The sequence below is a fragment of the Haliaeetus albicilla genome, chromosome 10, assembly GCF_947461875.1.
Source record: "Haliaeetus albicilla chromosome 10, bHalAlb1.1, whole genome shotgun sequence".
Taxonomy (NCBI): domain Eukaryota; kingdom Metazoa; phylum Chordata; class Aves; order Accipitriformes; family Accipitridae; genus Haliaeetus; species Haliaeetus albicilla.
The window spans coordinates 10522184-10537145 of record NC_091492.1 but is presented as its reverse complement, the minus strand read 5'-3'; the positions used below and the strand labels follow the sequence as shown (position 1 = coordinate 10537145).

Below are 14962 nucleotides of genomic sequence, written 5' to 3'. Positions count from 1 at the left end.
TGCCATCAGTGTCAATTTTTAATTTTGCAGAAGGGTAATAACCTTATCAATTATATGTTAATTACTTTATCTTTTGATTTATTGGTGGCATTTTAAAACCAAAGGCTCAAAGTAAATGTGATGTATGTGTAATATTAAGGAAGATGTTTTAAGATGTGCTGGGATTAAATAAGTGGGTTTTTCTGGTTTTGTTATTCTCCCTTTCTTCCAGTGCGATGCAGTGAGTGTACTAGAGAAGGAGCATGATTACAGAGAAGAACACTTCGACTTCATTCAGTCACACATTCGTAGATTCTGCTTACAGTGTATCCTTTTCTGTGCTGAAGAGATTTGCTGTAATCTGGAAGCAAGAAAACAGGTTTTAATGTTGAATTGCACATAATATTAATCCCAGAAATTGCACTTGAAGATTGCTTGGTATTTAGTTATTTACTATGTAGCATTTGTTGTTTTGAAAATGTTGAGAGATATGTAACACTTTCCATAGTTTTTAAACTGTGCATGGGATTTTGAGCTTTTGCTCCTTTACAAAGGATTTGTCTTGCATTTTGTGAGGTGTTTTTTCTTTGTTTTCCTCGCAGAACTTGCAATTTCCATGTAAACCTCAGTTCTCAGCTGTCTCTTAAAGTCTTGACTTTTTCAGAGTTAAGTGCCTGGGAGGGTAGGTAACTTCTGTGTATGTCAACGAAAAGTATCATGAATCTTCTGTTACACCCCCTTCCTCTCCCTCAGTATTAAATGGCTATAGTTTTGCCTTGAACTACTTCTCAAAATTAGGTCTAGTAGATACATGTCCATTAGCTCCTGTTTTGAAATTCTTACTATAATTTAAAAACTGTATCTTACGTAATTTTCCTTAAATAAATAATCAGATGGGGCTGCCTTGATTTATACATCAGTTAAGGAGGAAAAGAACCTTGATCTGTTGTATAAGTACATTGTACATAAAACATACGGTTTTCAGTTTACCACACCTGCCTTAGTGGTAGAAAAGGATGCAGTTTTTATGTAAGTCAATTGAATAAGCAGCATGGTTTGAGATTGTTTTCTATTAAGCACTACACTTCATATAACATATATATAAAAATAACTTGAATGGTTTGTGTCGTTCAAAAGCTTAGTATGTGAGTCTTCTGAAATCCTGAATTAAAAAACCAACTTAGTGCATATTATGTGGGTTACTTCACTCAGAGTATACCATTCCAGTTTTTTAGTATCTTTGAAATTTAGCTGGGGATTAGGACTGACATATAATAAAATTGCCTTATTCAGGTAGAGGGTAGTAAATAAATGGTCCCTGTAGAAATGCTTTTTGTGACTGAAAAGGCAAAGCTTTCCTTTTTATAGACCTGCTGGTTGGGACAATGAAAAGAAAATTGCCATTTTACATGAAAACTTCACAACAGTGAAACCAGAAGATGCATATGAGGACTTCATTGTAAAACCTCCTGTAAGAAAGGTAAAAAGGGGTAAACTCTTCCTTGCCTCCTGACAAATATGTGCAGTTTGCTCGAATGGCTCCTAATAACTATTAATATTGAAGAACTCCAAATCTAAATGTAGGGGGTTTTTTTGTATCCAAATGTGTGAAACATCATGCTTTCATTTTCCGTTTTTTTTAAATAGTGCAAGCAAACACAGAAGTCATTCACTTCAGTGAATGAAAGGCAGTCAAAAAATAACCATTTCACATGAACCTTTTTGTATGTGTGGGGCAAACCCACTTTTTAAATGGAGAATACTGTTGTAGGACTTCAACAGTTTACATATATACACACATGGCATTGAGGTTACCATGTAAAGGCAAATCTTGTAAAACAAGACAGTATATCACTATTGCATTATCATATTATTAATGACAGATTTTTTCATGTAAGGCAAGAGCAGTAAATAATCCATATAAATTCTGTGTATTGCTAATTTTGTGAATATAGGCACACAGGAATAGGATATGTGTAAAATGTATAACATGGATAATTGCAGATGAAATTGTATTCTGGTCTGTATTGGAAAGCTGCTTCTACAACTTTCATACATGCTTAACGTTTCTAGCTCAAGCCACAGTATCTGGAAAAGGGAAGAGATGTTTGAAGCTTTCATGTAAAGGAAAGGTTTAATCCTGTTGTGTGTAACTCATGGCACCTACAAGAAATAATCATTGCCTAATAGCAGTGTTACAACTGATAATGTTTTTGGGGGTGGGGTTTTACGGAGTAAGGTAACCTCAGGTCTTTGAAGACATGCTGTGAGGTTAATATCTAAACTTAAAAAGATGAATGTGGTTACTTACCAAATACTCATCTTTCTAGGAGAATACCCACAGGCTAGCATCAATGCTAGTCTACTCCATTCACTTACAATATTTTTTTTTAATGACAACTTCTTTAATGTTACTAATCTCAAATGTGAAAGAATTTTTTTTAAAAAAAGAGGTAAAGATGTACCTCTTTTTCTTCCCTTTTGATTGCCAAAACATAGAAACAGTTACAGTAATTTCAGTTTTTACTTGTAATAACAAAATATTTTGTTCAACAGTTAGTCCATGATAAAGAGCTGGCAGCAGAAGATGAACAAGTATTTCTTATGAAGCAGCAGGTAAGAATGGAAGAATGAAAATATGTCCTTACTAAATAAGATTTCACTTCAAGCTCTCTGTTGTCAATACCTTCAGTTTTTCATTCCTCATTTAAATCACTACATAGCCACTTCTCAGCTTTGCAAATTCAGATATAATTGTGAATTAAGACTTTCCTTTATTTTAACAAGTACAAGTAGAAAATATGGCCACTTATTGTGGCAAGTTGAAAGGAAAATATGCTGAGAACAGAAATAATTTACATCTCAAAGGAGAAGAACATGAAGATAATTTGACATTTCACAACATAGATGTATTGATCTGTAAAATATAGGTACTTGTAAAACATAACATCTTAGTGTTGCAGTTTCCTTACTGCCACAGGCTTGAAAGACTTTAAGGTCTCAAATTTGGTTATGGTGTATCTTGTTACTTTCTTTACTACCTTATTGTTTGAAAAATCTAATAATACTTTCCTGTATAGTTGATTATAAATATCATAGAGGTTACAGACTTTGGTGTCTATGGGTCTGGTTTGTAGTTCTGCAACAGCTGTGTAAGGCAAAGGACTGAAGTTTATTTACTCATTTTAACTCTGTCCTCTAGTGGTAAAGTCTGGAAGTATAGTAATATCAGAGAGGAAGCCTGTAAATACTAGAAAAAAAACCCAACAAATAAATTACTGGTTAGTCAGCTTCGCTGTGTTTGATTCCTTTATATATTTTCTGAAATATATTTAATATTCTTAATATGTTGTTTTTGCAGTCATTCCTTGCCAAACAGCCAGCAACGCCTACAAGAGCATCAGTAAGTAGATTGAAGAGAAGAGTAGGAGGTGTTTTGCTTCCTTCTAGGGAAGAGGGAATGATTCTAACCTGTAGAAGTTCATTTTGTAAATGTAAATGTAAAATACATAATCTCCCCAAACTGCAGAAAGTAAATGGAAAAAAAAAAAAGGGCAATATTTTAAAATGTTGCTTATAAATGACTTCATTCTAATTCACTGTGGAAACATAGAAATATCTGATGATTACTGAACTGTAAATTTCCTACAGTGATTCATCCTTTCTTTTAGTGGAGGCCCATGCCCATAATAACTGGTGGTGTTCTGTTTGTTTGGATTTTTTTCCCAGTGTGCATACACTACAGTGCTAATATAAAGGTTTAAAAAGTAATTTGTATTTAATGTTACATTTGCTTTATATCACTAATCCATTTAAGTTCTTCTCTGATTTGTGTGATTTGGACTTTTTTTAAGGAATCTCCTGCAAGAGGCCCTGCAGGATCCCCAAGAACTCAAGGCAGAGCTGGTCCCGCCAATGTACCCAGTGCCTCACCAATAACATCAGTTAAGAAACCAGATCCAAATATTAAAAGTATGAATAAACATTGTACTGTTTTTATCATGTGTTATTTCCCTTAAAAAAAGAAATTCCTCTTCTGTACAAAGGTTTTGGAATTTATTCACTAGTGGAATCATTAGTTTAATAACAGAAATGAATTTATGACATAGCTTCAGATTTTATATTATTTTTTCTTTTTTTTTCTTTTTTTTTTTTTTTTGTCATTCATATGACTTGAAGTAGAGGTCTGTTATTGCCAAGCAGTCAGACAGAATTCAAATACATTATTTCCTTAAGTTGCCTAAATACATTTATTATGCATCAGTTGGATTATTAGAGTGGGGACTGCTTTAAACTACATGCGGTTTTATACTTCATATCGCTTATTCTGGAATCCACAATGAAACCTGTTCTACTAAATCCTCTCTAGAATGTAATTTTCTATAGTACATGAAGTAACTTGGAAATTACACCCTTTCCCCTCCCTCAGGCCTAAGATGGAGCTCCATGTTGTTCAGTGGTTTCTTTCTTCTCTGTGCATTAAGAAAGTTGGTAGGGCCAATATTGTTTTTAATTATGCACTGTGGTGCCATATCTCAGTTACAGTGGATAAAATACTCATGCAGTTCTGGATCATGTCTCATTGCTGTATATCCAAGTTCTGATTTATGAAAAGCAGTGTGGCATGAAAGACTGCACTAAAACATCTATGCAGTTTGTTAATGGACTTATAAATCATTGAATTGCACATGCATACTTAATACTTTGTTTCTTGGCTTCTACATTTAGAAAAAGGAAAAGCATACAAATATTTAGATAAAATTTTGTGAACCCCTCCCCATTCCAGAAGAGCAGTAATGTGCTTTTAGTCGTATCTAACTTTGCCAAAGAATGCAAAGGACTAGTGTCTTAAAATTGAGCAAGGAGAGACTCTCTCATATTTGAGGTTTATTTCCTTGATTGGTAAGAGAGTTATGTGTGTAAAAAATAAGTTCTATCATTTGCCAGCAATAACTATTCTGTGATATGTATATATTTGTTTTGTTTTTTTTAGATAATGCTGCAAGTGAAGGTGTCTTGGCTAGTTTCTTTAACAGTCTCTTGAGCAAAAAGACTGGCTCTCCTGGGAGTCCTGGTGCTGGAGGAGTGCAAAGTACAGCCAAGAAATCAGGTACTGGACTTGTTATTGCAGGCTGTTTTGCATATTTTTAATATTTCATTTGGCCCACATTGGTCTAACTGCGTTTATCTTTTAAACTGGTCAATAAAGTGACAGACCTTGACAGATGACAGTGCCAAAATGTGTAGTCTTTAAAAAAGAACTAAACTACTGCAACTTCACAACTCCAGGGCTTCTGTTAAGCCTGTTATAACTTGATTCTTTGAGTGAAGTTATACTGCTGGGATGTAAATAAGATTTGAGTCTTGATCATATTCAGAAAGCGTTGATTTCTTTTTTTTGCTTTAGAATTCCTTCCTTTCTTGACAATTAACTGTTGCTTGAAGGAAATGCATTTTATTGGTTTGGACTGTAGTTCCCAGTCAAACTATTGAAATCTCTCCAGAGTTCAAGTTTAAATGAATTACTTCTTATGACAGCTTGAAGTTATTCTATCAGTAATTAGTTAGTATTTTATTGTGATCCAATGCAACTGATAACACTGATCAAGTGGATTCATTCTGTGTATGCGCCTGTGACTGCGTTATATGAGATATTTGCTAATAAGTAATTGCACCAGTTTAGGTGAAAATAAAAGAAACCTGTCAGAATACTTGGTACCTATACAAAACTCAGTGTTGTAAAATGCATGGTTGTTCCAGCTGATATTAGAAATTTACTGCTTCAATTATTTAACTGTTTCTTTTTGGTACTGGTGTTCCTATCACACTTGCATTCAGGAGCTTTCCTTCCAGAATTATTTCACTACTAAATTATTGATAGATTGTTCTACTTCTGATCCCAGACTTGTTTTGAAACCATGTAAAATTTAATGGTGATGCCAAACCCACGGTTTCTGATGCTTGGAGGAGAGTGTAAAGCCCAGACGTTCTGAACTGGAAATGAAAAATACTTGATGCCAGCCACAGTGCTGATATTGCCAGTAAGAGAACCAGAGCAGTTGTTGGAGTGTGGGTATTTGAACTGAAACTGTTCCTGAAGGGGGAAGTAAAGATTTTTTTTTTTTAATTGGAAAGGGTTTTATATGACATTACATGCTCTGAAAGCTCAAAAATGGCTAGAATTTCACTTATGGCAAGTCAGTATTTTATTGGGTGTGGGGTTTTTTTGTTTGTTTTGTTTTAGCATGATGAATTCTGAAATTTATTAACTTCATTTATTATGAAGATAACAATAAAATAATTATTTGTATTATTTATTACTTACATAATATTGTTGTATCTACATTATAAAAATATTTAATTAATTCTTTCTCAATCCAGAACGCCTTCTTCAGTTAAATGCTGAAAGGTGTCCCCTGCTTCAAGTGCAGCCTTGTGCTATTATTGACCACAATGCCAAATTAACTTTTTATAGAAATAGGACTAGATATAATTTTTAGGAGGTATTTAATTCATGGTCTTTATCTAAAGCAGAATCAGTTAGGGAGTACCTGGGCAGTGATTAAAAACCAAACAAACTCTGAAATACAAGATGTAATGTCATCTCTCCAGGAAGCCTATATCAGTACTTAATTTCTTAGTTATTTTTTCTCTTGCACAGTCAGTATTTCTTAATCCCAGTACTATTTGTCTTGTTTGAGGGGAGACAGGGAGCAGTGTAGTCCCTTCGTCTTTGCAGCGGTCTTTTGCATATTTGAAAGCCACTACCCTTTTGCCCTTGATGTTTGTCTGGACTATAAAAATACACTTCTGTCAGCCTTCCCTCACAGGACGTGTTTTTATGGCTCTGATAACTCTTACTGTTCTCCTTTGGGCTGTCTACACAGATGACCTGTTTCTTTTGGTGCTCAGAAGTGAATGCAGTATGTCAGACAAGGCTTTGTCTGCTCTAAGTAGGGGTTACTTAATCTGTGTTATGTATTGTGCTTCTGTTTAGATGTCTCAGCGTGATGCTAGGTTTTTTTCATCTATATGATATTGATCAGGATTTGTTATAACAATACAGCGAGTTTAATACAATATCTGCCTCCTAGTAGGAGTTTTTCTAGTCTGTATCAAATTACCTTAGTATTTCAAAAGGTTGTACATTTGCTTAATTGTTGTTTTCCATTCCATTATACACCACTTTGGTAATTTAAATAACTTTTTACCTCCAATCCTGTTTTTCAAAATCCTTTGTAGTCCCTTCAAGCATGCTTGCCTACGTATCTGATATCTTCAACAGTTGGACAGGGTAGGTTGCTGAATAAAAATATTGACCAGTACTATGGATAACTAATGGGTAATTTTATGAATTACAATACATTCATTTTTCTGCAATACCAAGATTGTTTTTTTTCTAGTTTATTTATATCAAGGTTATGTGAGATGTGATATCGACCACTTCTCCCTTCTCCACAGGACCTGTTATCCTATCATAGAAAGAAATTTGGTTGGCTTGACACAACTTGTTGGTAACAGATCTGTGTTGATTGTTGTGCTGGTAGGCTGTTTGTAAGCACCTAAAACATAATTGCAATTTCTGGAAAAAATGCTAGAGTAAAAACTAACTAGTCTGTACTGGGCTTTACTCCTTCCTCTTTCAATCTTCTAGAACATCATGTTCCTTTCAGGAGTTTTCAAAGATAACAAATGGCTATGTGTACTTTTTTTTTTTCCCTTATGTCAGCATTAACTTCTAATTTAAATAGATTATTTCTCTCCTGAAACACCTCGAGACAGCAGTCATATATCCTTTCATAACTTTCTTGTTTTGTTAGACTAAATTAGACAAGTTCTCTTCTAGTCTTCTGTTAGAGGTTGAGCTCTGTTCTCCCTACTAGTTTCTTCTTCATTAGTTCCCATCATTGGCTTATCTTTTCTTGAACATGAGTGATTAGAATTGTATGCAGCACTCCAGATATATCTCATTGTAGTGCCTGGTACAGCAGTTCTCTTTCTTTGGTGGAAGTACTTCTCCTGAGTGATCTCAAGATTGCAGTTGGCTTTTATTGGCTGCATCAAGTTGGCAGCTCACGCTCATTCCTTGACTTTTGGAACAGAACAATCGGCTTTCGCTCACAAGAGAATATGCCTGTTCCTTGTCAGCTGATGTGCTCACATCTTATGTTCAACCAATATAACATTAAACTTTCCTGAGAAGGTAAGGGCTCCTAACATTGGTATTTGAAAAGCTCTTGTTGAGTTTATAAGGTAGCTGGTGCTGGTGATAACAGAAGAGATTACTTGATTTTTTGTGGAAGAGTTGAGGAGAATATCTTGGAGAAAGTCTAATTTACAGCAGCATCCTCTGTGCGAGTAAATGTGCTAAAATGGTCTTTGTAGGCATTTTAAATGTCTAATCTAAACTGTTTAAAGAGCCCTGAGTTTTCAGAAGGTTGACACTAAAAATATTTAGCTTTTAAGAAACCATCTGTTTCTCCCACAGCTATGAATATTCTGTGGTTGAAATGTTGAGATTCTGTCACAGGAGGAAGGAGACATTGTGGATCTCAACATATTGGTCAGCCTAATTGATTGATTGGTTTCTGCTATGTTAACTCTTACTTGAGAGAACTCTCTCATCTGGGCAGATGCTGCAATGTCATGTCTACTTTTCATGCTGCGTAATTCCTCACCCATCTTACTTGCCTTTATGTTTCTGGACTGTCTTTCTTCCATGTGTAGACCATGATATTTCAAAGAACTTCAATTGGTGGTTTCTGTGGTAGATTATATTTCTTTGCATGGACTTCTAGACTTAAACAGTTACTTCATTTATGTTCACAAGAAGATTCTTGCAAATTCTAAGATTTGCCTTTCCCTTCTATTCCTGTGCAAGAGATAAGGAACTAGGGTTCTCTGCTCTTACTCTAATCTAGAAAGGAAAATACATATAATTGTATAGAACACATCTAATTGACTAGGGCCATTACTGTCCTTGACAATATTTTTGTAGGGAAAGTGAAAGCAAGTATCAATTTAATTTATAATGGAGGGGAAATTTTTATTTTCTTAAAAACAGCTCCTTGTATTTCTTCTCCTTTGAAAGGTGCTCACCTATGATGGTGGTAAAGGGGAGTATGTAAACCTACATATCTTTGAATAGTTTGGCAATATTTTTCCTATCCAGTATGAGGGAATTGCAGGAGACAGCTGCTTGGTATTATTTTGAAGGCTTAAGGGTCCAGTTCATCTAGCATTAAAAAAAAAGCCACAGTTTTTGTTTAGACCTACTTTTGTTTGAACAAGAATTTTGTGTGGTTTTTATTGTTTTAGAGTTTAGGGTTTTTTAACTCCAAGGTACCATTAGTCTACATGTAAAGTGTCTTGTGTTATAAGCTATATTGCAGTTAATGTACTAATTTTTTAATTTTGTTTAAATACTCACGCTTTGAATAGATGCTATTAAGAGTACTGTGGCTTACGACTAGTGCTTAAACCTAAAACCTTTATAGTAACCTTTTAACTTGGTTATGTCTTTGTACTTTGGAAAAAAACACTTAAATCTCTAACAGTCAAATCTTGCCTTCTTAATGTTTTCAGCATGTACCCTGGAAAAAATCCACCTAATATTTCACACACATTTGAGTTGGAAAACAGATGCTTGTTAAATTCTTTGGCTATGTAAGGAAGCTGTACATGGTTATATAATCTACTTTTTGTCTAAAAATATAGCTTTTTAATCTTAAATGCTTGTATGCTCTAAGCATTAGAATATATTGTTCCAATTTTAGTGATTAATTTGTCTGTGGTTTTATAATTTTCAGAATGAGAGAATTAAACTGATGGTTCAGTTAAAGAATTGTTAAAAAGTTTTGAGTCTAATATAAAAATGTAAGATACGCCTTTCCATGAAATTCTTCAGTGTGTCTGTTTCCAATTGAAGAAGTCCTTTGAAATGACTGCTTTGAGATATTACATGAATATGCAATTCATGTCCCCTTTTTTTAAGGGAAACATTGTCTGCAGACATAAAAGAGTTCTTCCTGCTAGTTGTTTAATATTAAAACACAGCAAGTTTAAGTGTGACCAAACAAATGCGATTTTTGTAGCAGGTGTCCTACATACCTTGGAAAACTTGTGGTTAAAATCTGGGTTTAAATAGAGTCCTTGCTATCAATACTAATAATGGAATTCTGTACAGTTGATTTTTATAGAAAATTCTAAATGTGGTTGTTCTTAAAATGTTAGTTGCTGTAAAATATATCAAACGTTTTTGTGCTTTATGCTGCTGTATAATTCAGCATTTTATCTCTTTAAAGTGAATCAAACCTTAGTATTTATCAGTCCTTACATAGACGTTGCCTTGTATTGTGTCAGGCCCTGTGTTCTTGGGTAGGTGGCAAAATAATGAGAAATTAAAGAAATATTGTCATATAAAAGTGATTTTATGAATACTTGTACGCATTGGTTAAAAAATTTCATTGAAATGAGATTGCTTTAACCTTGTCCTTTTTTATTTTAGGACAAAAAACGGTTTTGACAAATGTTCAAGAGGAATTGGATAGGATGACTCGCAAGCCAGACTCTATGGTAACAACAAACTCTCCTCCAACAGAGAATGAAGCTTGATAGCGCATAAAAAAAATGCATATGTAAATGACCAAATAACTATGTATATTGATCTGATAAGACCAGGAATTTTCTGCTATGGCAGATGCTATCAGTTTTCTTGGGGCAGGGGAAATGAGCTTACTACATCATTGCCTTGTCCCAGCAAAAAGTGCACATTCAGGAAGTTTGCATATAAAATCCCTCTGTATAAGATAACCATTTAGAGTTTATATAGGGCAATTCTTTTGGTTTTGGAGGTAAGCAGGTGCAGCTGCATTTCCTGTTGTGAAGAACACAGAGAAGCAAAATGGAGACTTCGTACTAAAATACTACTACTGACTGCACACAAGGCAAGAAAGAGAAATGAAATCCTCTTTCAGAGTTACTGGAATTGGCTACTTGTATGTTTGCAAATGCATTATATTCTTGGAAAGGTGGTGGTGGTGGTGGTGTAACAGAGCATTAATTAGGTGAAAGAAGCCTAGGTAGGGAATGGAGCCCTAAAAAGGGAAACAGATTTGGGACAGTGAGAAACTAGAATGTTGGATTGACTGGCGAGGAGCAATGTTGTTAAATCCTGTGTTTCACATAGGGTAAATAATCACTGTTTTAAAAAGACTACTTTACATTGGAGAATTCCAGGCCAAACACTAAGCATCATGGGAATTTATTCTTGTTATAAATCTTGTTTTAGTTTTTAAAAAAGTCTAAGAGTGTGGATGCCCTTTCTGGTGTAGCTGACAAAGGGAGAAACTATAAGTTGTTTAGATCCAAGTGCCTGGCACTGTGTGATGTGTCTTTAGAAGGTGCTTGAACTTATTGTGCACTGTAGTACAAACAGTCACTGTTTGGTTTTATTTTAAAATCAGTAGTTTGGCGATTTGTATTTAATTTTAAATCCTGTTTCCTGATAGCTTCTGCCTTTTTTTATGCCAAGAGGCTAGCCTATGAAGAATGGTGGGTGACGTATCATTTTCCCATAATGAAATGTGCTACAGAACACTCTCAGTATTTTTTTTTCTTACTTTTTGTAACTAAAAATTAGCTACCAAGCTAAAATTGATTCCTGCCTTACACCTATGGAGGTTTTTAAAAAAAAAAAACTTTCAAGGCCCTTAGTTCCAACCACATCTGCTGCAGGTGCAGCCAACTCCCAGTTCTTCTGAAGGTAACCTAAAAAGTATGAATGTGTACATGATGAACATACTCAATAACTTGTTTTGTATTTTCTTTAATGTAGCATTTCATTTGGAAAGATGGGTTGTGGTTGTCCCCGTTGCTCTAACGGAGCTCTGTCTATGGTCACATAAAACCATCATTCTGTAAAAACAAAAACTGCTATGGTTATTGAAATGGCACTTTGATTTTATATACGGTATGCTTGTTTTACATGTACACACTACCATAAATTAAAAATACCAAGCATATTCTGTGCTCTTAATGCTGAAGGGAAAAACCACAATTTGAATTATGCAGAGTTTACTTTTTATTGATATGAACTTGTTGTACTAAATCTGATGTCTGGATATAACTTCCCTAATATATATTGTTACTTAAATATACAGAATTAGATTGACCACTAACACAGTACTGGATGTTAACTTCAAATCCTATGTTACATCAAGAGGCTGTTCTTGTACATCTGTCTAAACATTATCTAGAAAGCTAAGAGTATTTACTTGCCTCTTTGACAAACATTAACATGAGTATGTTATTTGTGCCAGTTTTTTTTGTTGAAAATACTATATTTTTCTCTTTTTTTTTACTTTTTTTTTTAATAAACGGTATGACCTGAAGTTATACAGTTGTCTAGATAACAGTTAGACTAAGACTGTAGATGGATGATGGGTAATGTGGATGTACTTCCTGGTGTAATGGTTGCCAGTTGCAAGTTACCACACCAGCAGAAGTAATTACACACTGTCCTCCTGACACTGAGAATTGAGATTGGAGACTAAAACATCAAAAACTCGACAGGAAAATTGAAAAAGTGTGTGATCATAATGGGATATAGCTTGAAAACCTCAGTTTGAAACTGCGGGTTTTTTTGTCATCTAACCTGATAAGCACTTTCTCTAGCAATATGGCTAAAACTTAAAATTGAAGTACTTTCCAGTTCTGTAAAAATGTTATGCTAAAATTGATCAAAACTGATAATGTATAACTTACTAGCTTTGCAGAAAGATGCTTCTGACAAAACAGAAACAGATTTCCGGTTTCTACTTGCAAGTGAATGCTCCTAGTTTATTGAAAGAAAGTTGTAAGTAATGTAGCACCCTGTGGTTGCCAAAGTCTGTCCACTTTGGTGAGCTGCACGGTTGTTCTTCTGGTGTCTTCAAGCATTGGAACCAAAGGCCAAATTGCAAACAGCCTTTACATTTTCAAGTGAAACTTCATTTTATTTGCAGATACACTTGTATGGTAGACTGTTTAAACTATTATATATTTATATGCATTATAGTGACTGCACCTACTGTTCATGTTTAAACTAAGAGAAAAAAAAAGATGACAGCATTCAACTTGAAGCAACTAGAAAAGTTTAAAGATTGGCCCTCCATAAAAATGCTATGGTTATGCTGCTTGATTTTAAGTTTGCACTTTTTTTATTGGCATTTAAAAAACCTGTTTAAACTGAACAGAATTTCGTATTTTATTTAATTTAACTACGTTGAAAGTGACTGCTCTGTACATCATGAACTTAACAATATACGTGCTGTAAATGAAAGTTCACTGTCCTGTATACTAAGTTTATTGTTTTTTTTTTTCCAACTTACAATTAGGACTGCAAATGTATGAAACAAACCTTAGTCCAGTTGTATGGCTTTAACCAGGTGCAGTATGCAGTCATGTGGAATCTTGCTTTCTAGTGCTGGCAAAATGAGGACGTCTTTAATAACTGGCTTCAATAAACACGAATCCAGACTGCTTTATGCTGTGCTTTTTTGTTGTTTTTAAAATCCCCCTTCTAGAGCTGTTTCTATGGGAGCAGAATATTAGTGAGTTCTGTGAACAGGAGAAGTAAGTTGGCTTGTACAGTTGTGTACAACTTAATGACAACTTCCTTCTTGGGAGTTCTTGTACCAGCCTTTGCTAATGCAACTCCTCTCCAGAGTTTAGAGCATGCACCTTGTGTAAGTAAAGCAAAATTGCTATAGCTGTGTTTGTAGAGAGAGGTGTGCTTGTGATAGCTTACACATAAACAGTTACATCAGCAGAACTGGTTTTGATGCAAAGTAATATATTTCATGAGAATGGGGAAACAGTTGTGTATTTTCCCAGGTTAAGATGTATACCTTCTAATACATTTTGTGGAATACTGTATCAAAGCAGAGCACTGGTCCTAAATTTGCAGGATTAAAATCCAGGTTATGAGAAGTTGGAGGAGTAAACTGGTTGAGTCATGCAAATGCCTCTTCTCTGCTGACCGCAAAGCTAAGTTTTGTCCCTTCGGTGGGTGTAACAAGTTCTTCCTAGTAAGCATAGAAAGAGTAGACTGATTTAATTAGGATTCAACTTGTTTACTTCATTGTTACTTTAACTGGATGCCTATATATTCCCCTGCATAGATTGAAGTTCTAGTTGTTAATGTTTCTTGAGTCACCCTGCCTCTGAAATACAGATCAACTAAGCTTTTGGTTTCTAAAATACATAGTTTCTCTAGAAGTTAATCCTTATGAGGCCATGAAACAATTATCATATTAGAATTGCCATCATGCTTTATATTTTAATGAGGTCATTAATGTAAAGAATTAATTTTAGTCCTTTAAGATGGGATTTAGAAAATATTTTTTGAATATATGAAGAGAATTATCTATTATGTTAATTTGGGAGGAAACTAAATGAAGACTTCATCTTCAGACATGCTGAAGTTGAAAGTGACTTTCTTCAGAAAGACCGTAACAGTGGATTGAAGTGGAAGAATACCCTAGTAACTTATGTTTATTTTGCTGTGGTTCAACTGTAATTTGTTTTTTTTTGAAAGCAAAATATCTCCAAATGAAAAAAAAAAAAAAGAATAATAAGGTTCTGGTGTGGAAAACATCTTGCTGGAGGCTCTAAGCTACTCTTACAAGATCAATCTTTCACTGCCTGTACTCTTCCAGATGGTGGTGTTAACCCCTCTGGCTTTTCAGCCATGCCAGGATTTTGTTAGGGAATGAACTTCTTAGATAAGAACCTTTGCTTGAATGAAGTCATCAGTTTCTGAGTCTTTGTAGTTCAAATACATAGAAGGGAAAGGCTATAGATTATTAGGTTGTTATTGATGACCTAAACCAGACTCTAGTTATCTGGGTCTGTATGTAGACCTGCATGGAATATCTAAATTGAATATTTAGTACCAAAAGCAAAACTTTCCTGTTACTTGGTCTTTTTACAAAATAAATAA

At 34.5% G+C, this 14962-nt stretch overlaps 1 protein-coding gene across 1 annotated transcript in view; it reads left to right on the top strand.

The window, feature by feature from the left end:
• The window catches only part of DYNC1LI2 (dynein cytoplasmic 1 light intermediate chain 2), a 28593-nt gene extending 15088 nt beyond the window's left edge, over nt 1-13505 (top strand). The window contains exons 6-13 of the mRNA XM_069793432.1: nt 212-305; nt 873-1008; nt 1348-1459; nt 2536-2595; nt 3341-3382; nt 3834-3951; nt 4973-5089; nt 10487-13505. Coding sequence (XP_069649533.1) covers nt 212-305; nt 873-1008; nt 1348-1459; nt 2536-2595; nt 3341-3382; nt 3834-3951; nt 4973-5089; nt 10487-10593 — 786 coding nt within the window. The 3' untranslated portion in view covers nt 10594-13505. The remainder of the gene's footprint in view (nt 1-211; nt 306-872; nt 1009-1347; nt 1460-2535; nt 2596-3340; nt 3383-3833; nt 3952-4972; nt 5090-10486) is intronic.
• The last annotated feature ends 1457 nt before the right edge of the window (nt 13506-14962 follow it).